The sequence below is a fragment of the Peromyscus eremicus genome, chromosome 11 (genome assembly GCF_949786415.1).
Source record: "Peromyscus eremicus chromosome 11, PerEre_H2_v1, whole genome shotgun sequence".
NCBI lineage: Eukaryota > Metazoa > Chordata > Mammalia > Rodentia > Cricetidae > Peromyscus > Peromyscus eremicus.
The window spans coordinates 8,485,076-8,507,248 of NC_081427.1; the positions used below are offsets into that span (position 1 = coordinate 8,485,076).

General features: G+C 48.4%; 1 protein-coding gene across 1 annotated transcript in view; it reads right to left on the bottom strand.

The window, feature by feature from the left end:
• Window positions 1-16,743, bottom strand: part of Dap (death associated protein) — a 54,504-nt gene extending 37,761 nt beyond the window's left edge. The window contains exons 1-2 of the mRNA XM_059276336.1: window positions 16,621-16,743; window positions 5,119-5,215 (exon numbers count right to left, since the gene is read on the bottom strand). Coding sequence (XP_059132319.1) covers window positions 5,119-5,215; window positions 16,621-16,675 — 152 coding nt within the window. The 5' untranslated portion in view covers window positions 16,676-16,743. The remainder of the gene's footprint in view (window positions 1-5,118; window positions 5,216-16,620) is intronic.
• Between the last annotated feature and the right edge of the window lie 5,430 nt (window positions 16,744-22,173).

The following is a 22,173-nucleotide window of genomic DNA, read 5'->3' on the forward strand; positions in this document are numbered from 1 at the left end:
TACACTGAGTGTGGTCTGCAGCACCAAGCAAGCCTGGTCTGCCTGTATCTGCACGTATGTCAGGGAAGCGGACACACTTTCCAAAGGCAGCTGGGGACTGGCCTGGACACAAAAGACAACACTGGACGTACGGACAACTTTCACATTTGTCCAACACAGAGCCATTGAGGTTCAAACATACACAGTCTCACGCAGGGGCCTTGCGATCTAAGTGGCACATAGCCGTGCTATCCCTTGACTTACAAGTTCTGAGTTCCCTATTTCTTATCCCCATAGACAGCTTCCTGAGAGAACCCTTAAGACTGCAATGAACCATCATTTGGCATTTGTTTTGGGCTCATTCAAAAGGGGGTGCAGTGTTAAGCCTTCAAGTTTTCAAAATACGACATTATTTGGAAATAGGGTCTTCGCAGACATAGGTAAAGGGAGGTCACCGAGGTGAGCCCCTAAGGCTGTAAGAAGGGGAAATGTGGACACGGGGACACATAATGGGAGAAGGCCGAGTGTGGGTAAGGGCAGAGCTTCAAGGCACACATCTACAAGCCATGGGACATCAGACACTGCGGGCTTTCTCCAGGCTGGACATGGCCAGTGCCACCTTGAAGTGGAGCAACTGTGATCACTTCCACAGACCTCAGGAGATCAGAGTTCTCTTGTGGGGGAGGAGGGGATGCTCAGGAGACCCCCCCTGTTCCTACGTAAAGCCCCAGGGCCACGTGTCTTCCACAGTTACGTCTCTGCTCTGCACCTCCACACTCTTGTTGGTCCACACAGCCGGGCCGTCACAGCGATGACCCCATTGCTAGTTCCAGTTCTCCGCCTTGGTTTTATCATGTGACCAAACGCTTGCCAGAAACAACTGAAAGAAAGATTGATTTGGGCGTACTTTTGAAAGCCCAGTCCATCATGGAGAGGAGGGCATGGTAGAACAGAGGGCTCTGGATCACCACAGCCATGAGACAGAGAGGGGAAAGACTGAAAAACCAGCACACTGCTGCTGTGGTCCACAGCCCCTCCACTTCCTGCCCACCCCGAGGAGAAGACCTCCACCAGCGGACCCCTCCAGCACAACGCGCTGCCCGAGAACACAGAGCTGAATGAGCACACCCAGACCCTCGCCAGCAGACCCCTCCAGCACAGCACACATCTCTCCTTTTTCTAAGTTGTTTATGTCACGGACTCTGTCACAGTGACAAGGAGGCTAATGAAGACGCCATCTTTGCAAAGTTAAAGCAGAACTATACATTTTCAGACAGATAAGATGAAAGAATTTGTCCTCAAGAGACGTTCTGTCATAGTCCATTTTCTGTTGCTACAATGGAGTAATCTAATTCTAAAGAAAAGAGCTTTTACCTCATGGTCTAGGCCAAGGTCAGGGGCCGTCTCTGGTGACAGTCCCAAGGGGGTGCGGGGCAGCTTGGGGGTACCACACATGTGTCACTCTCCTGTGCCCTCATCTTGTCTAATATAAAGCCACTAGAATTCAGTCATGGGGTCCAGGCTGTGACTCACTTAATCACCTCTTAAAGCCCGCTGGTCTGACCTTTCCACTTCTCAGTGCCTCACAGTGGGGGCTGAATTTCAACACTTGAGTGTCTGAGGGGCATACTTAACCTGTTTCCAAGCTGCACACCTTCACTATAGAGTACACTGGACAGATAAACACGTGGACATCTACCGTGGATCATAGAGTATTTCCTATCTTTAACCTCTTTCAAGACTATAGCCTATAAACAACAACAAACTATGTTACAAGGGCAGGATTCCCTGGCATGCTTGAGCTAACTCTGGTGTGAGCACTGGCTAGGTCCCTCTTCACATGTCTATGCCAGTGACATCATGTTTCTACTTAAAACAGGCTGTGGTGGGAGTATTTAGCTGTCAAAAACAGCAAGTGCTACAAACCAAGGCTTGGTTCTCAGGAGAGGTGTCGTTAGGCACACTATATCAAGAGTACAGGAGCACAGAGAGAGCGTGTGTGGGCGAGTGGTGAGGACAGAGAAAATACCAGGAGCACCAAGAACGCGGTCTCAGAATAGTCTCAAGGTTCTCTCTTCCCACCTTTTATTTTTTTAGGTGTATAAGCATTCTGTCTGCACGTGTGTATGTGTACCAAATGTGCCTAGTGCAGAACATTTTCTCTGCATGTATGGGTATGTACCACATGTGCCTGGTGCCTGTAGAGGCCAGAAGAGCCATCGGATGCCTTGCTGGAGTCATAGATGGTTGTCAGCCTCCACATGGGTTCTGGGAATCGAACCTGGTTCCTCTGCAAGAGCAGCCATTGCTGTTAACCACTGAGCCATCTTTCCAGCTCCGATTCACATGGTTTTGATATAGTCTTTCTTGCCCCTCAAATGTAATATCTCAAAACAGCCTGGCAGCATAAGGCATTTTTAAATCTCCAGGAAATTAAAGATTATGGAAGTAAGGGCTGCATACGATTATATGAGAAAATAATTGCCAGGGAAGGTTGTGGGATTCTTTGGGCCACAAAATGACCTCCTCAGGGCCCTGAATACTCATTTTCTCTGTAATCACTGCTCTGTCTTCAAGAGGAAGGAGGAAGACACCAGAAATGAGTCGGTAAACAGTCTTAAATATCCAGGCAATGTTTAAAAAGGAGTTTGCAAACGTGGATCTGGGGGGAAACTGGCATGTGACGTAGACAGCATGCTTATTTTCATAGCCGGTATAAAAGCTTGGGCGTATGAGAATGTGTATGCTCAGAGTGCACACCAAATGCCATTCCCAGGAGGATGACTACATATTTTATATATTCTGAAAACAAACAGGCCTTTCTATATATAAAGTGAAGCTGGCCCTGAAACTGGAGCCTTGCTGAAAACTGATACCGTGAAGGTGCAGAAATAAGGGAGGATCATGGATTTGAGAAGTAGGGACTTCCAGAACTAATTCAGCTTAAAAAGAGAAGGATCCAGATTGCAGTCTGTGTTGATGAGGGGCCCTTGGGCTTCTCAGGCTGAAGTCTGGCTAGGACACTGACTGGCTGAGCATCACTGTGAACGATCTCTCTAAGCCTTGCTTTCTTCATCCATATAATGGGCACAGTGAGACTGAGTTTTAGGTGGTGTCAAACCCGATGGGAATCAGTCAGCAAGCGCCCATCCCCAAACAGGATGGCACAGGTCAGTACAGCCTGGAGGCTGACCCTGAGGAACAAGGAGCCAGCTGCCTGCACTCTGCCACTTATGTGCTAAGAGCCCACGGAAGCTAAGTGTACTCTCTGGAGGGCTAAGGGGGGCGTTCTGGAATGGGGACAATAGCCAACTCTGAAACAGGGGAATAACCAAGAGTGGCGAGAGTCCCATGGATTTAGGTGGATGGAATGTCCAGAACAAGCAGGCTCCTTACACACCACAAATCAGCCATGATTAGCTAGTGTGGTGGCACACACCTGCACATCCAACACTCAAGAGACAGGAACAGGATTGTGAGCCTGAGGCCAGCCTGAGCTGTCTCAAAAACAACCCAAAACAAAACCCAAAAAGAACCAAAAGTCGGGCCAGCAAGATGGCTCAGTGAATAAAGGACCATGCTGCCAAACCCAATGACCCGAGTTCAATTCCTGGGATCTACCTGGTGCAAGGAGAGAAACAACTCCTGAAGGTTGTCTTTGGACCTCCACAGGTGGACTGTGGTATATGTGTGCACACACAGAAAAGTAATAAAAAGTATTTTCAAAGTCCCCAAAGAAGCAACAGCAATAATCATTACTAACGATGCTATGATTGTTCAGTCAAGCAATAAAAAAGCAGGGAGTGTGGTAATAGTAAAACTTACACCAGGGCACCAGGACTGATACCTGCACAGGGAACACAAGCCAACAGCCTAGTGTTTAGGTTTCTCCCACTCGGGATATGCTCCCATTAGGTCACATGGTTTAAACCACACTGGTGAAGAGCCAAGCCAAAGCCAATAGACCCACAGGGAACACAGCAATCTGACTTCAGAAAAGCACAACAGAGACTCTTGCAGACCCCACGCTGCAATCAGCTTGCTTCAGCTTTCCCGACTCTACAGATGTGGAGGAGATTGATTCCTCTTTCAGGCGACGAGGATGCTGTAATCTAAGGCGCGCACACCCAGTCTTTCTCTCAACACCGCTCATCCTCCGTTATTTAAGATGCTCATCTCCTGCAGCTGTTCTCTTTCCTCTCATAGGAAAGTCAGAAAGAAATGCAAGGGACCATCCCGCCTTTCCTCCTACACACACAGGTAACTTTCCATCCCTCAGAATCTAGAGGCTAGACCACCTTTTCTTTCCACCCCCTTTCCTTCTTGCTATAGTGGAGACACTGTCTGCACAGAACCTTACTGCCGATGCTCTTCCATGTGGATGTCTTCACGGTTGTGTCTCTGGTGACAATGTTATGACAGGGTTACCCACGATGAAGGATGCAGCCCTCAAAGCAAACTTTGAGATCAGGACCTTCAAGGAAAACAGGTGGTCGACAGAGAGAGGCAAACAGAATGCAGGACCCAGGAGGGCTGGGGCAGAGATGTCACGGAAGGACACACATGGTCACTTGAAAGGGGAGCCTTGCTTATTACAGATCTGCCTGCAAAGCACCTCTCAAGTCTTAAGTTCTCTACCCTGCCCGTGTAGACGCTAAAATTCCACTAGTGTGGGTGATCACAGGAGTTTGTAGGGCGTTTCAGGCTGCGGCCCTAGTGGAGAGCTCTTGGCCACAGATGGGCAGTACACATGTCTCTGAACTGGGCAAAGAACCATCAAGCAAGCACAAGAATCTATCTTCCATTCCAGCACTGTGACCTGCCAGGAGAGGTGGAAGCTGTGTGTCTCCCAGTCCCAGACTAACGTGCTACAGGGTGAGGCTATGCTCCTGCTCAGCTCCAGGGCTCAGCAGCCCTGACTAAACCAGAGGACAGGGTGCTTGGGGAGGTGAGCCAGACGGTACACTTCAGATGCATGGTCTCCCTCCTGTTAGCACAGAACCCTGCCTCAGGATGGGAAAGAAAAACACACAGCGTACGGGCCGGGAGTCCAGGAGGTACCAGAAGCACAGAACAGACATTACTATTTAACCAAATGGTCATTTGCAGAGTCTGCTCGAGTCACCAGACGTCTCTCACCTGGTGCTTTCCCATTCTTGCTCATCTTTGTCTTTCTCTTCCTTCCCGTCTCCCGTGTGTGGGTGTTTCTGCACGATCCGCATTCCACCAGCTTTCACTGAAATAAAAACAAAGGCGGGGTGAGCAGGGTGGAGGTGCATCTGCCTGTGGATGGAAGGCCACAGTTATTGAATGGACTCCAAGAGCAGTAGCAATCATTAACAAGGGGAGGGTAGTGTGATGTAGAGGAGACTGGACATGATATAGGCCTCCGTGCCCTCTTGTATTGTAGAAACTTCCCAAGGCTTCTGTGTTCCTTCTAATCACCTCTCAAGTACTTTCTAAGAATAGCAGTGTGAGCAGAACATAAGTCACATGACAAAGTGGCTACCTTAGGCTCTCTATGTCATAATGGACATAACATGGGCCATTTAAACCCTGCCTAGTGATCTTATTTCTTCAAACACCGGTGGTTTGGCCAGGGTGACATTGCCATGGCTACCCAGTAAGTTCTGGGAATTTACCTAGTACTGGAGTTACAGACATGAATCCTGCCCAGCTTTTAGGTGGGTGCCAGGATCTGAACTCAAGTCCCCAGTCTTTCAGAGGAAGCACTGGGCTGTTTTCCCAGCTCCTGACAGGTTCTTTTCAAGAGCGACGGCTACTGGGTGAATCTCGAAGCCCAGTGATGGCTCACAAAGCCATGCAGAACAATCCTTCCCAAACTGTGCTACAAAGGCCACTGTTGGCAGATGCTACTTTCTTTTTAAAAGCAGCTTTATGGAAACATACTTCATGTACAACAGCGCTCACCTGCGTAGATTGTCTAACACAGCCTGAGTATATTCAGGGCAGTGTGACCATTGCTATGGCTGCTTTTCGTCACCCCACCCATGAACGGTCTTCCCCGTCCATCCCTCCCTGGTTCCTGGTAACCATCAGTTATTGCTACTCTGGACATCTAGGTGGAGAAGAAATCATAAAACACACAGAATTTGGTCACTGGCTCCTTTGCATTATTTTCAAGGTTTACCTGTGTCAGCCCATGAATTAGGGCTTCATTCCTTCCTTCTTAATGCCAAATACGACTGTTCTCTGCATGGATATACCATGCTTTGATTTACCCACTCACCAGGTTATGGGCATGTAGGTTGTTGGCAGTTTGGGCTGTTACGAGCACTGAAGCTCTGGATAACATGTATATGTATAATATGTATGTCATTTTCTGTGTCTCTGTTCATTTCCTTGGCTCCGTATATAGGAATGGGATAGCTGGGTCCCACAGGAACACTGTGTGCCCTACTGAGAAATGACCAGGTATACACCAGGACGAGGCCTCTAATTTCTACACATGTGCACCCACACTTGTTATTTCTAATTGTAGTCAAGCTAGCCAGTGTGAAGTGGGAAATCCTTGCAACATGATGGAAGATGGGTGGAGGTGGAGAGTCTAGGATAGAAGAAATGAGCGAGGGAAATGCCAGGCAGACAGAACCCAGTGGATTATTCTCTCTGTGTGTGTGTGTGTGTGTGTGTGTGTGTGTGTGTGTGTGTGAGTGTAGAGGCTGGAGGCGGACACTGGGCCTTTCTGTCTTTCCTCCGCCTGCTTTTTTTTTTTTTTTTTTTGAGACAGATGAGTTCTGAGGAGCTGTCGATCTCCACCTCCCTAACACTGGGATTACAGACACAAACTAGCTTTTATGTGGGTGCCAGGAACCTGAACTCAGATCCTCGGATTTTCTGAGCAAGTATGGTACCAACTCGGCCATCTCCCCACCCCCAAATGGGTCCAGAAGAGATTTTTATGAGCCTTCACTGCGCTAATGTGCATCAAGAAGCTTGGTGATGGGGTGGAGCATGAAGTCTCCCCCAATGTATCTGACAGCAGATCCCCCACCAACAAGCCTGGGTATCATCGTCTAGTAGCATTGTTCCAGACGTGGCCTGAAAGTAGCGGCCCTATGCTCACCAAGCCTTACACCATGGTGTGGAGCTAAAGTTCTCTGGAGAAGCCGATCTGTCTTAAGGCCCTGGAGAATGCCGGATCTAGCCCGAGTTCAGTGCTGTAACAGTGCACAGATGGAATCTTGTAGGCTGAGAGTTAAAATTACCTCGGTTACATTCAGCCACTAACAGCCATTGACTTTCAACCTCTGTCTCTAACCTAGTGTTCTCAAGACTTGGATAACTCTCTAAGATTGTGTTTATGCTAAGCTCAGCAGACCTGTAGCCTCTAGCAGACCTAAAACTAAGACTGAAGTAACATCTGAAGCCTATAGGAAAGATTTCCTACTTGGAGACAGCCCCCCCCATCTGACACTCACAACAAGGCATCTGTTGACTGTACTGACTTATGACTTCCTTCTGTGGCTACAAAAGTTCAGTACGTCTTTCACAGGGGTTATGTCAGTCACCTAAATCTGTGCTCCTGAGACACAGTTATGCCAATCTGGCTCAGGATAAACTCTTTTCTTTAAAATAGAATTATTTTCCATCGCACTCACTTGCCAGCACAGAGCTTCAGAGACGGGGACTTCCAAGATAGAGACCTCTACAATGAGGACAGAGTAGAGCCCTGGCATGGGCTGTTTCTGTGGCACTCACAGAGCCCTGCCCTTCCTCCTGAGGATAGTTATCTACTTTTCTATCACAACACAGCCAACATCCCATGGAGTGGAGTAGTCAGCTGTCTCTGGTGGTCCTGGTTTGGATGGTTCCTGCCGGGTCACAAGGAATGGACACGGGGGAGCAGAGGAAGGTCTTTTCAGGCTCATACTCTGATTTCCCTGAGAAACATGGCCAGTCTTAGGTTTGGAAAGACAAGGATACTGTTTTCTCATGGCCAGCAGGACCCTCGAGCTGATGACAGAGGGCAAGAGAACGGGCCAGTAGATCAGAGGGCTGCACTTCAATGGTGTATCTGCCAGTTTGGGCTGGAAACTAAAACCTTGGTATCTCACCCTTTAATGCAGGGACACTAGGCTACTTTAGGGGGAAAATGGATCCTATTTAACAATGCTCCCAGAAATTTGCCTTTTATCTTGACAACTGATTTTTAATAACTTTATTGCTCTTTAAGAGCTCAGCTTTGTCTCCGTCATCAGGTCTTTGTTGCGGACTTCCTCCTCTGTTTCTAATCATGGTTAGAACTCTGAGGAACCAGCTTTATGTTGGGAGCTGGGGTAGCTACACCCCACTCACAAAGGCCCAAGTCTCACGTCTCAGTTTCAGATCCTTCTTTGTTCCTGGTCCTTAGGGATTGCCCTCACTTTAAGTTCAGATTGAACAAAACTAAAGAACACAAGAGAGCCACCATTTGTAGGCAAAATTTTAGCCTAAGACTTCCAGCCCCTCTTGAAATGGGGACTTAGATTAAAATTCTGTGGTCTGTTATGGGTTTCTATCTGAGAATTATGGACATTTCTGACAAAATGAAGAGTCTAGAACTGCCCCACAAGTGCTTTTTAGAATGGGCTTCCTTCCTCCTGCCTATATCTACCAGAAACTGACGAAAGATGCTGTTATGCCACCAAATACATGTGGTGAAGTATTAATAGCCACAACCTTAAGATTGTGATGGTATTTGCCATCAAGTACATATGGTCACCAAATGCATATGGTGAAGTATTAATAGCCATAACCTTAAGATTGTGATGGTATTTGCCATCAAGTACATATGGTCAACAAATGCATATGGTGAAGTATTAATAGCCATAACCTTAAGATTGTGATGGTATTTGCTATCAAGTACATATGGTCACCAAATGCATATGGTGAAGTATTAATAGCCATAACCTTAAGATTGTGATGGTATTTGCCATCAAGTACATATGGTCACCAAATGCATATGGTGAAGTATTAATAGCCATAACCTTAAGATTGTGATGGTATTTGCTATCAAGTACATACGGTCACCAAATGCGTATGGTGAAGTATTAATAGCCATAGCCTTAAGACTGTGATGGTATTTGGCATCAGGGCCTTTAAAGAGATAAGTTAAAATTGAAGGTGAATTCCAATGCAACTGAACTTGTGCATTGGAGTGCACATGCATGGAGAAAAGGTCATGTGAGTTCATTTGCCAGATGGGGGGTAGGGGAGAGAGGGGGGGAAAGCAGGCTCAGGAGAAACCAGGCATGTCTGACACCTTCATCTTGGACTTCCAGCCTCCAGAACCACGAGAAAGCAATGTCTATCGCAGGAGCTGCCCAGCCGTGGCATTCTGCTACAGAGAGGTGGCAAAGGCATGATCTCTGCTCAATGATGTCTCTGGAATATTTCAATGTGACAGTTCGCAGACATGTCCCATAAACTATGAGTGAAAAGGGCTATGCCACGAAGACAAAGAGAACTGGCAATGGATGTCAAGGTGACATCTGAAACGATCACATCTCGGGAGGCGCCAATGGAACAGCTTGCCCACTCCTCTGCAAAGCCCATGGTGCCAGAGCTCAGTCACCTAGCATTAGCACTTGCATTTAATTCAGTTTCCAAAAACAATTAACTTCATTAATCCATCTCAGTATGCTTGTGATTGATGCAGCAATAAAAAGTGGCAATGTTAATAATAACTCAAGGCTGAGGCAGATTGATTTTCGCTTGCAAGAATGCCAAAAGTTATGACAGCATGTTGCATGGTTCTCTCAACTTATCTAGAATTCTGTTTGAAAAACTAGAAATCTGTAGAATCATTTGCAAATCTAGGTTGTTTCTTTTTTTTTTCTTTTTCTTTTTGAGACACTTGAAAAGGAAAATTCCAGATTTTTGTTTTGTGGTTGTTACTGAAATCAGGGATTCACATTTGGAGCATGACAGCTTCCTTAGGCTGAGTGTAATGCTGAGGTTAAGGACTGGATTCTGGGCCTCCAGGTTCCAACCCCAGCTCTGCCTACACTTGTATGAATGTGTGTACTCGTGTGTCTGACACTCTCTGTGTCTCAGGGCCTTCACTCTGTGAAGAAAAGAACGGCAATGTTCCTCCTCCCTTCCGGAGACATCTGAGGATAACTCAATTAGCTCCGGAAGCATCTCCTGAGAGCGCCTGGCATATACGATATGCTCCACTCTACCAAGTGTGGACTGAAGTGAGAATTCAGAGCTCAGAAAGATCTTCTGTGCTCAAATTCTGTCCTCACTGTGGAGGTAACAGAACCCACAGGGAAGGCGACCACTGTGGTGCTGACATGTGATGGCTGACAATCAGCAGGCCTTCATCACAAAACCACTGCTAGGTAAGGATGCTTCCAGAGACTCTCAGATCCTGGGTGATTCTGCCACGTCGGCCTATTTATTGCCACGATGTTCTAGGCAAAACCGAACTAACCACACCACCATCACACTTTAGTCACCCTGTGCTAGGGCCCAGTTTCCCCGGGGGGGGGGGGCACAGCCTGTGAGAGGCACAGCTGAACCAGACAGATTAGATGATCTAGGTCCTCAATCACTGGGAACCTTTCCAAGCACAGTGTGCAGAGAGACTGTGGTCAGTCCTGATCATTAGATCACCTGTAGGAGGGAAGAAAGTTTGAAATAATAATAATAAAAAAAGCAATCTGTGGAACAACTTCCTGCCCAAAGGGAAGGAGAGTAGAGGAACTTTCCTTTGTCGGACTGGCCCCGGAAGCAAATGGAGGGGCCTGTGACTACCTGCCATCCCTGGCCGAAGTTCCCCTCAGCTGTTACAGTACCAAGCGTCAGAAGGAGTCACTGGCAGTTATGGCTAAGGCTCAGCAAGAGGCTGGAGAGATCTGCAGCAGGACGGTAGACAGAGGAGAGAAAGGTCTAGGATCCTGCAGGCCACTGGGCGCAGCGTCTGACGGTGAGTGGATTTAGCTCCTAATAACACACTGATGCCTCTAAAGCTTGAGTGCAGATCTGAAAACACGTTGCGTAAGGGCAGCTGCCTTTGTTCTTCCTTGAGAAGAGCTGCTGAGATGTTATCTAGAAGGAGGCTAATCCACCCTTAAGAGATGAAGGGTTCTGACGACTGTTTTGGTGAGGAGAACACAAAAAAAACAACCAGCGTGTTGTAGGTTAGAATTCGCATGGACCGTGCACTGGAGAGGTACATAGGCACGGGGAGATGGAGTTGGACCTCCCCTAAGGTATGTGCGGCAGGAGCTTGAAATGGAAGGGATCAGGGCAAAAGAACGCAGCCTGTCTTCGTTAGGAGGCATGTCTCTACATTGCCGGGCAAGGCAGGGGCCTCCCTTCAGTGGATGCTCATGCAGCTCAGAGTGTGAGCTCTGGAAGGAGAAGGTGGAGAATGAAAGAAGAAGGGGCAGAACCATGTGTGGACACTGGGTGTTGGTGTCTGGCCTATCACCTGTCAGTTGTGGGAGATTCCAGCGAGAACCCTGTGCCCCCAGACCATGTAGGGTCCCAACAGAGGCTCTCTGTGATATGTGCTAAAATGATAAGCCCCTCCCTGACGCCCTGATCCTGTACCTCAGACAGCTCCTCACTAAGGACGCTGAGAAGAGAATGAAAGAAAGCAACACTCTGCACTGAGGACTCAGGCTGCTGAGGCGCTAAGTGATTTAAACCACACAGGCAACTCCTTTCACTTTCCAGGGCGGAACTGAAGTTCAGAGACAGGGCATGATCTAGGGAGGTTGTGTTCCTCTTCCTCACCGGCGTCGGAGTGCAGAGGCAGCCGCACAGCAGCCTCATGAGTCAGAAGAGAAAGCAGGACCCTGCTGGAGGTCCAGGGGAGAACTGTCATCAGAAATCCCGGAGGCAGGGACTGGTAGGTATGGGTTGACGCCACTTCTGGATGCTGTTGCAATGGGCTCAAGGCCATTTAGCTGGGTCATGGGCAACAGAACGTGGAAAACTGTGATGTTACTTTTAACGTTACACTATAATGTCCCCTCTCCCCAGAACTTAAAATGTGTTCTATGGCAAGGCGAAATTAAGGTTGCAGATGGAATTAGAAAGCTAATCATCTGAATTTAAGATTACTCTCGATTAGCCAGGTGGACCATGTCATCAGAAAGGTCTTTAGATGTGAAAACAGGAAAGAGAAGAGTCAGGGTCACAGGAAAGGGCCACAAACCAAGGCATGTGGGTGAACTCAACACGGAGAAGGTCCAGAAAGAAGGCTCTCCCCAGAGCCTCCAGAAGACACCAGCCCCGCTCAAACCTTGACCTCACCATTGTGATACCTACTTTGGACTCTAACTCTTTTGCATTTACTGAGATTTAAAAAAAAAAAAAAAAAAAAAGCAAAACGGTATGACCGAAAAGAGCAAAGTGCACTCTTGCCCACCTGACTTTAAATAAACAGGGTCGTTTGTCTGGTGTCTTTAAGTTCACAGTGGTTCAAAACCACTAAGCTTACTATAATTACCTGCAGTAGTTACAGAAACTAACACAGCAAAGCAGAGGCAGCCTGTGTAGACACCGCAGCACCATGGGGCAGAAAGTGTCCAGGACTGCACACTGCTCCTTGTTGGAGGTTCAACAGGAGAAAAAGACACTTGGATTTCTTTGGCTCACTCACTGTACCTAAAGGGACAGTGGAAGCAGAGAGTGCCTGCTCCCTTCAACCTGTGCTCAGCGACTGAGCTCACCGGCTGAGCATAGGAACTTGCTTACCACGGACAGGACAGGATGCTCGCTACAATACAGGGCAGATTCACTTTCCATCTCTAGCAACAGAACAGTCTGGATAATCCAAAAACTTCCTGCAAGAAGGTACTTCGGGGTCAATTATCATCCACAGGCTTTAATGCATCCTGAAGCCGTGTCTGAATGATTAATGTAATGGAGCCGAATTATCTGTGATGCTGAAAATAGCAAGTGGTTTGTTTCCCGCTGTACCCGACATAAACAGTCACGTTTATGTTTTCATTTGACTTGATTCTGTGGGGGGATGTGAGAACAACTTTCAGGAAAAAAAAAAAAAAAAGACTTACAGAAAATCAGCAACACTCGATGGGATCCCATTATCAGATTTATGAAACTTGACTTGGAGTTCTGGCTCCCCCTGGGCAACGGGTGCATGTGGTTGGGGCTAGAGGCCTGAAACGTGTATTTGCCAAGCAAATCTTTATCCAGTTCACATGGGGACGGGCAGGGACGAGTAATCAATCGGGTGTCATCTGCGCAGCTGGGAAGGCTTTGGATGGACACTGTTTTCATACTTTGCTGCCTTAGTGACAGCATTGACAATGAACGGGCTCACCCCCATTTCTCTGCACGCATTCTCTGGCGAGGAGGAGCAGCAGCACGGGCTACAGTCAGGGCTGACTGGCTTGCTCTCAGGGAGATGTGTGCGGAACTCAGTGAAGTGCCACCCGTCACAGGAAGGTCTCTGTGAAACACCTTCCTTCCACCCTCCTCTTCACAAACCACCTCAGGAATCTCACAGCGCGCGCGCGGGGGGTGGGGGGGTGGGGTGGGGTGGGGGGGGTGGCAGCTGGTGAGTGCCGGAAGACTGTCAGGCTGCTGAGGTCCTTCAGACGGGTCCCCCCTCCAGCATCCCCCATAACTAGCTCTTAGAGGTGAGCCAGTCACCCCAAATAGCTCTGCCTATTGTTTTAAATGGCACTGCCCACAGTATCCTGATGGTAGGCCACTGCAAGGAACGTGCCTAGCACTTCTATACTGGCTGGTCTGTTGTTACATTGACCAGACTCTGGTTACTGTTTCCACCGTTCTGAATATTCACCATCCAGCCACCTGTGCAAATGAGGAGGACAGGGAGACTGCAGACATGCTATCAGGAGGTGAGGTAGGCGGGTGGGGGCAGGCCCTGAGGAAACTTTCCTGGAGCTGTTTACTAAGTGTCTCACTCCAGGTACTCTGCCATCCCCCAAGGTAAAGATGTCAGTGAGCTTGGAAGCCAGAAGAGTAGGAGAGAGTAGGGGGTGGGTGTAAGGGGGAGAGTGGGGCACTGAGAGACTGGAGAGGCCAATCCAGAGAAGACACAGAGAGGACAGCGGAAGAGTCGTGGTGAGAGAACTTTATTATTTCCAATTAAAGATGTAAGTGCAAGTCTGTTACATATCGTGAGCATTTAATGGAAGTGTTCCCGAAGTTCTTAAGGCAGTCATTTTGACTTACTGAACTGAGTTCTTGGCAATCCTTTATTACTCTTTACTAGTGGGTGGCCCTTTCTTCTTTTGAAAAAATATTTATTCTGCAACACTGCTGCTCTCTGGTACTGCCAGATTAAAAAAAAAAAAAAAAAAAAGCACACACTGGCCTCCCTGCCACAGAAAGGCTGCTCCAGGAATTTCTGCAGACCGGGAGGAACATGCACAGGAGGGATCCTGCTGGGAAGCCCAGCCTGCCAACAGCACCTGCCCACCCACACCTCTGGGCTCACAGGTCTAGCTGGCCTTGGGATATGGGGTATGTGACACTGACTGCTTCATTACAGCTGGACTTTTGGGTCAGGTGAGTTAAAGGGCTTGCCCTAAGGTCACCTGAGTCTATCTGTTTGATTAACCAGAGGAACCAACAGGCAAAGGAAGAGAGTTACCGCCCCAAGGCCGAGCCCAACCAATGGCTAGCCCAGAGGAAGACCATTTGGTCCAGCCTCTAATGTCGGGTGAGGAAGCCCGGAGTCCCAGGAAAGCACAGTGGTCTGCCTCAAAAGTCTAAACTCGGAGGGAGCGCAAGGGCACTGCTCCACAGACACAGACAAGGTGGTTCTCTCTGTAGGCACAACAAGGTATCTCATTTCTAACTTAAAAGCCTGTTTGCAAACCCAAGAAAACCAGCACTCACCAGTTTCTCCTGTATGTACCTTTTCTTCCCCTGACCTAAGACGTGCATATAATGTCTGTACCTGCAATTTAACTAATGCTATTTTGACTCAACGTCTTTCTAACAGGCACACACTAATGAAATCCCTATTCTGGGAGAATCAATAACGTCAGGCCATGGCCTCTGCCTGGGATCCTGCAGTGGTCATGCCAAGCAGCACAGATCCTCAGGCAGGTGGACTCAGACTGCTCCTTTAAGAATTAAAGGTCAAGGTTTTCCTTAACGGAAATCTTTTTTTGTTTTGTTCTGCCCCCCCTTTTTTTGTTTTACAGAAAAAAATTTTTCCCCTATCCCAAATCCTCCCCAACTTTCCTTCGCACCCAACTTCACACTTTTTCTTTCTTTTAAAAAAACAGGAAATTAAGAAACTCTCTCTCTCTCTCACACACACACACAAAACCAGAAACCAAAATACACAAGCAAAAGACTAATAAGACGAATAAGACAAATAAATAAATAAACAAACAAACAAATAAATAAATAAGCCCAAACAAAGCAACATGAGACAGGACATCTACAAAAACACCACCAAGTTCATTTTTGCCTTGGCCATCTACCTCCTGGGCACGGGCCCTGCCCTGAAGTGTGATTTATACACTCAGTGAGACTCTATTGGGAAGGACTAAGTTTTCCTTTGCAAGCCTGTCCCTGTCTCCGGCTGATTTGGTTAGGGGTTGGAGCCAGGGTCTTAAAGGAAATCTTTCCACGGGTAGTTTTGTTTTGTTGGAAGTGAGGGTTGAACCCAGAGCCTTACATACTCTATGATGGTACCTCACAGCAAACACAAAGGCTTCCATAGCTGTTTCCGCCACAGGGGGATCCTTTTCTAACTCCTAAACCCAGGTAGGTCAGTTGAGAGGCGCTGTTATAGTGAAAAAGGCCTTTCCTCTCTCCCCTAACTCCTGCCCTTCAGTGGGGGCCAGCAGCTGGAGAGTGTGACTTTTCACAACAGAAAGATGACACGTTCCTCCTCTAAGGTTTGCTTTGAGAAGCCCTGGTTTATAGCACCGGCATGTGCAATCAAGACCTGGAGGAGCCCAGTAGACTTGGCTTCTGGGACCCGCGGCCTTCGAGCCGGCTCTCCGTGGGGCTTTCATAGGCATCACTGCCACCTAACCCCACCAGCGTGGCAGCCAGGGAGGAATAAACAGGAACTGAGTGGAGGCGGCGCCCAAGGCGCACAAAGGTTGCTTGCCGTTTCCTAAGAAAGGTTGCTCTTTCCTGGACTTAACTGCCTTGGCTTTAGAAGTGGAGGGTTTGCTTTAAAAACGTTATTTCAACCACTTTCGAGAGCAAGCTGGATGAGAAAAGAAAATGTGAGTAAAGGAAGTCATGCCGGGTGATTAATGATCAGAATTATTTCCGCTCCTTTGGTCTGTCAGTGTGAAGTGCTGTCAGCCCACGATTAATCATCATGACATAACACTGCCTTGTAATTGTTGGGGGACTCCCCCCACTCTCCCGCTCCCCGAAACATCTGTGCAAGCTCGGTAGAAACTGCCTACGTCTGAGTTTTGAGTTGTACAACTGGGCTGAGCGCGGGCACTCGCGGCGGCGACTCCGGAGGTGGCTACGTGTCCCGGTCGGGGAGGGCTGGATCCCGCGCGCCCCGGGGTCCGCTCACCTGCGCCCCGGGGTGCACGCTCACCTGCGCGCCTGCGCATCGCACTGGGACGGGACCCGGGGACCCCGATCCTGCTCCGCCCCCGCCCGGCGCCCCGAGACAAAGTGCAAACCAGTCAGTACCGGCGGGCGGGTGTCCAGCTTTGGTCTCCAGCTTCCCTTCTGGAGGCGAAGACATGGCGCCGCTGGCTTTCTGCGGGGCGGCGGCGGCGGCGGCGGCGGGGTGAGCGGCTGTGCGCGCGCGGGGCCCCGGGAAGGAAGGCGGGAGGCGTGCGCGCGCGCGGCCCGGGGACGCGCACTGCCGCCCTAGGGGTGGGCGAGGGCGTGGCTCCGGGCGGCGGCGTGGCACGGCCCCGCCCACCCGTGCTGGGCGATCCGCCCCGCCCCGCCTCGCCCATCCCTGTGGAGCATGCGCAGCGCGGCCAGCGCCACGTCTCTCTCTTGCCCACCCCGGCCGCTGGCGGGGAAGGGTGACGAGGCGCGTGTCCGTGGAGGGCGCGCGGCTCCGCGGCCGGTGGGGAGCTGGGCGAGCCGCGCGGGTCCCCGGGCTAGCTGTCGCTGAGGGAGACGTCGCCGGCGGCCGGTGGTTCGAGACCTCAGCGCCGCCGGGTTTCGTGCGGAGAGTGACAGCGGCCGGCTTCATCTCTCCACTATCAGTTCATCGCTCAGGGGTCCACTCGGCTGCGCGACTCATCCGGGACCTCTCCAGAACTCGCAGCTCTGCAAGATCAGCAATGGCACGTCTCCTGTCTTTAGGGGGAAAAAAGCCTGCCACCATCGCCTTTGGGCTGCATATGTGCCTTTGACGACACAGCTATTCAAAGGGGCTGGGTGCGACACCCCACCCACAACACCTTGACTAGTCCCCTCCCTGACCCCATGCTGCTGTATCCAAAGATCACTTGTCCAGTGCCCTTTGATCTCTGAGTAGCTGCGGATTCTCTTTAGCTTTAGGGATGCTGTGCCACACTGCCTTGTCCAGGCCGGGGGCCACCCTGGCTGCCATTCAGCTTAGCTGGCTTCCCTGTAGACTTGTAAATGTTTGCATCTCCCAAGCGTCAATCTCAGCCCCTCTTCCCTACACTTTCCTTGGGTGCTTTCTCCTGTAATAGTGTTTGAGTCTGGGCAATTCATAAAAGACGTATTTATTTAACGCACAATCCTCAAGAGGCAGGTGGATTGCAGGCTTGTATAGAAGACAAATTCCTAGTAGAGGAGGTTCCCAGGTTTGAAGCCCTGTGGACACCAAATGCAACCTGTAGCACATACAGCCCGCCCATCAGGCTCTTTCGTGATGGGGCCTGGGAAACTATCAGCTCATTGCTCATGGCTCCTTGGCCCACACTCGCGGTTCTGGTGCTTCCTTAGAGGGACAGGCCAGTCCTTCCAGTCTCAGCATCTACCATTTCCATCGCTGAGCACGGTGTCCTCCAGACGCTTGCATGATCGACTCCTTCCTGTGACACAGCCAGCTTGTAATGTCAGATCGCCGGAGAGAACCCCGCCCTTTCCATGGCTCAGATTGCACGCATGTTGGAAAGCCATAATACCCTAGAGAGTATATGTTGGTTCCTGCGATAGAATTTTGTACCACTGTGTATAAAATACACGAATTGCCCCATCGTGTATTAAAATAACCCTGGGTATCAGTTAGTTCAGCTTTCTTATTCCAGGCTGGCCTCTACTTTCTGTTCTCCTGTGAGGCTGCCTTATGGGTAAGAACTTTTATAGTCTTACTCACCACACAGAATTCGTTCACATTGTTGATTTGGCTCTTAAACAGGGGTAGCTTTCATTCTTGACCCAGCTTCATGGCGTTAAAGATATTTCTTTATTATGCTATAGAAATTATAAATAAAATTAAGTATAATTGATTTGACATCCATGCATAGAATACATGGGGGAGAAAATCCCACACAGGTTCCACAAGCCAAAGAAAAGTGAGATTGTGGCATATATTACACACACACACACACACACACACACACGCACGCACGCACGCACGCACGCACGCACGCACAGGCACAGAGGCAAGCAATCCTTGAGAGTTTCACTTGGGTTTCAGCTTGTCCTCAGTTACAAGGTGATCGAGAAACTATGCAGGGGATTTTCAGAAGCTCTTCAATAGCTAATAAAGAATGTGGAGTCAATTTCAGCCCCATGTGAACTTATAGTTTAGTAAAAGACATTTGAAGAAAGAAATGACCAACCTGAACCTTGGCAAATATTCCTCTTATCTTTATTTGGAAGTTAGAAAATAGAAGCTATAAAGAAAATGAGGCTCGTGGCCCTATGAATACTGATTCCCTGCAGAACTTCCAAGCATGTTGTCGATTATTTATGAAAAGATTTGTTTAATGGAGAAACGAGGGGAAGGCTGTGGACAAATGACATTTTCAGCTTGTCCTCTGAGCCCTGATTTGACCTTGTGGAAGCTCCGTATACAGTCTGTGATTATGATTCTGTATTGGAGGCAATAATACTTATCTTAGGGATTCAAATAGTTATTCAATATTATGGCTTAGCATTTATCTCCTTATATAAAATTTCTTACAAGGGTATATAAATTGCTATAAGTATAAAAATAAACATGACAAAGACGTTGAGGATAAAGAGGCTTTCAGGAAGACAAAATAATCTCAGGGGAGCCCAGAATCTAAAATTGAATAATAAAATATTTTTGTTACTTTCTTTTTAAAGAATCCATCTAGGAGAGAGAGCTACTAAGACATAACTTTGCCCTTAAAAACACATAAAACCCTTCTGGAAGATTCTTTGGCTGTGAGCCCATCCATCTCGGAGAGTATAGATATGAGACAAGCACTAGGAGGGTGTTGAGGTCACCATGACCTTTTCAAGCCCGTGGGGCTCCGCTCGGACTTTTCCTATGTGGGCAGACTAGAAAGAAGAGTCAATGAAGGAGGTCTGTAGACACATTGGGACTCATCCTGACCACACATCAATTTATGAATTCCAGAAAATGCCACCCTTCCTGAGGCTCAGTGTCCCAGTCTTAACACAGAGATAGTAATGTACCCTCTAGGATGTCTCTCAGACGTGTGTGGGTTGATAATATACCATACTGGGAATGCTGTGTAAGCCTTAAGGACTGGGCATAAGTCTACCCATAGCATGTTGCTTGTTAGAGATTTTAGAAGAAAAAAAAAAATAAGCGAAACCTTGACAGCACAAGGCAGAATGTGATGAGCATGCTAGAATAGTAACAGGTTCCCATTGTTTTGTGCTGGTTCAGGGAAAGGTGAGGAGAAAGATGTTCAAGAGCATGAGCCTTTCCACTTGGCTGGAGGTGGGAGGGTGTTCCTGAAGGGGAAGCACAGAGAGGCAGAGCGGGTGGATGACAGAGGACCACGTTCTCACCATACCAGATGTGAGAACGTAGTGAGCAGACATAGGAGGTCCTGCCTTAGTCAAGACAGCCACATCATCTCTATACCTGCATTTATTACCTCAACCTGTCCCATCACGTGGAGCTCCACTGTACCCTTGAGACAGAGTGGCAAAGCAATAAGATTTTAGTGTATTATAAACGTGATCTCCTCGTCATTCTGGATAAGTCTAGCCGCTTATCACTGCCACCAGATTTCCCCAGGACAGTTTGTGAATCATCACTGTAGATCAATCCTTTGACACTGACTGAAGATGCAGAATAAAGATGAATCTAGAGACTGAGGCAATGATGTGGCAGGGAAAGCAGTTGCTGCCCAAGCGTGAGGACTGGAGTCTGTGTAAATGCCTGGGTGGGTATATCTGCCCCCTACAATTCCAGTCTCAAAAGGCAGAGACAGGATCCCTAGAGCAAGCCAGCTAGCAACACTAGCTACTTGGGTGCACTCTGGGTTTTTGATCAAGAGACCCTGCCTCAATGACTAATGTAGAACAGCAGTGAAGAATGATGACGACATCAACCTCAGACACCCACAGGCATGCACATGTGAGCATGCACACCTACACACATGCAAGATCATGCAAGCACATACATGTGCATCACAGGCACACACACAAAAAAATAGAAAAAGCTTAAGAACAATGGAGGCCATGGGGATATCAGCACCCTAGCCAGTGAACAAGAGTCAATGGGTGATCTCTAAGATCTTCCCCTCTTCTTCAGCCTCACAGTTGTCTGACAACCCCTTCGAGAGAAGGCTGCATGGGTTCTGCTGCAGCTCCAGATGTTTGACCATGTGCCTCAGATGTTTCTGGGCCCTTCTCTGTACCTCTGTGTGGTGGGTTGTCAGCCTCAGAGCTCTGAGTGTGTTAGTGTGCCCCCTTCCCTGTCTCAGGGTTCCCCTGAGAGGAAGAGAGAAAGAACTCCACCATGAGGTTGCTGCTGCCTTGCTCCCCTCAAAGCTCTGTGTTGTGCCCTGTCTCAACTTGCCGCATGGATGTTTGGACTGCGTTTAGAAGATAGGGACATGCTATGAGTGGACTTTGGAAGAACACATCAAAACAAGGCACTTTGCCAAATCTAAACAGCAGAGTAAGCCAGCACTTGGTCAGCGGCCCATCAACCCATGGAGCTGACCACTGTGTCCTTTCGTGTGCCCATCCAGGCCACCAGAGAAGGGTGAGCAAAGATCCTTTTCCCATTATCTCGTCTTGTAGAGTGTCCCTCCATTGCTGTTGGATGCTTTCCTTTTAACAGTGGCTGCAGGGTTGGGGAGGAAGCCCTGGGGACGTTGTCCTCACACTAGGAAAGGAAGTGCATCCTGTCAGCGTGTCTAGTCACAGAAGCTGACCTTTTATCGCCCCACTGATGGGGAGGGTTTTAAAATATGGCAATTTTATAGGATGAAAGTTAATGTACTGGTGTGGTCAGCTCTGTTTTATTAATCACCGTGAGGTGGCAGACTTTTTGTGTTTGGATATGGTGTGAATGTTCTCAAGTCTTCATGGATGGAGATTCCAATCCTCATAGAAAGGATGAAGACTTAACAGGAGGTTGCTGTTTAGAGGTGGAACATCCAGGAAGGGATCGGATTCGTAACAGTGGAGGCCCCACCATTGTATCTGTGCAGATTTATAAAGAGAGTTGAGAACACACACACACACACACAAAGGTGCTCATCTCTCATCCACAATGCATGTGCTGGCCAGAGACTGCCAACAAAGAAGGTCATTGTTAGACGAGGCCTCTGGATCTTATACTGTGACTTAAAAAGGTCCATCTCAGAAATTTCTTGTTAGTAATGAAAAAACAGACTAACATGATATTAGTTTAAGTCCCATAATAGTTGCTCAGAGCCTATATTAACAAGCTTATCTCTGGATGCAGTTCTGGAAGAAACTTCCTGTGGCTTTCCTCATCTCTTCCTTTCCCTCTATCTCCTGAGGTTAGAGGTGGCAAAGCAATATCCCTAACAAATTTAAAGCCTTTTTTTTTCCTGCTGAAATTACTTGGGTTTCTTTCAAAACCATTTTTCTTCTCTGTTGGTGATTTCCCATCCTTGATTAATTATTCTGCTCCCACCAGAGTGTCTGTGTGACTTTGCAGGCTGAGGAAGACTGTAAATAATGACTTCTGTCACATCCCGGTCCTTGGTGTCTGCAACAAAGCCCGTTTTGTGCTTGTTCAATACTAGAAAAAGTTCAAGCTTGGGAAATACAATTGCTATTAATCCAGAGAAGGACAAATCTCCACCGGTCCTTTTGGGGTGG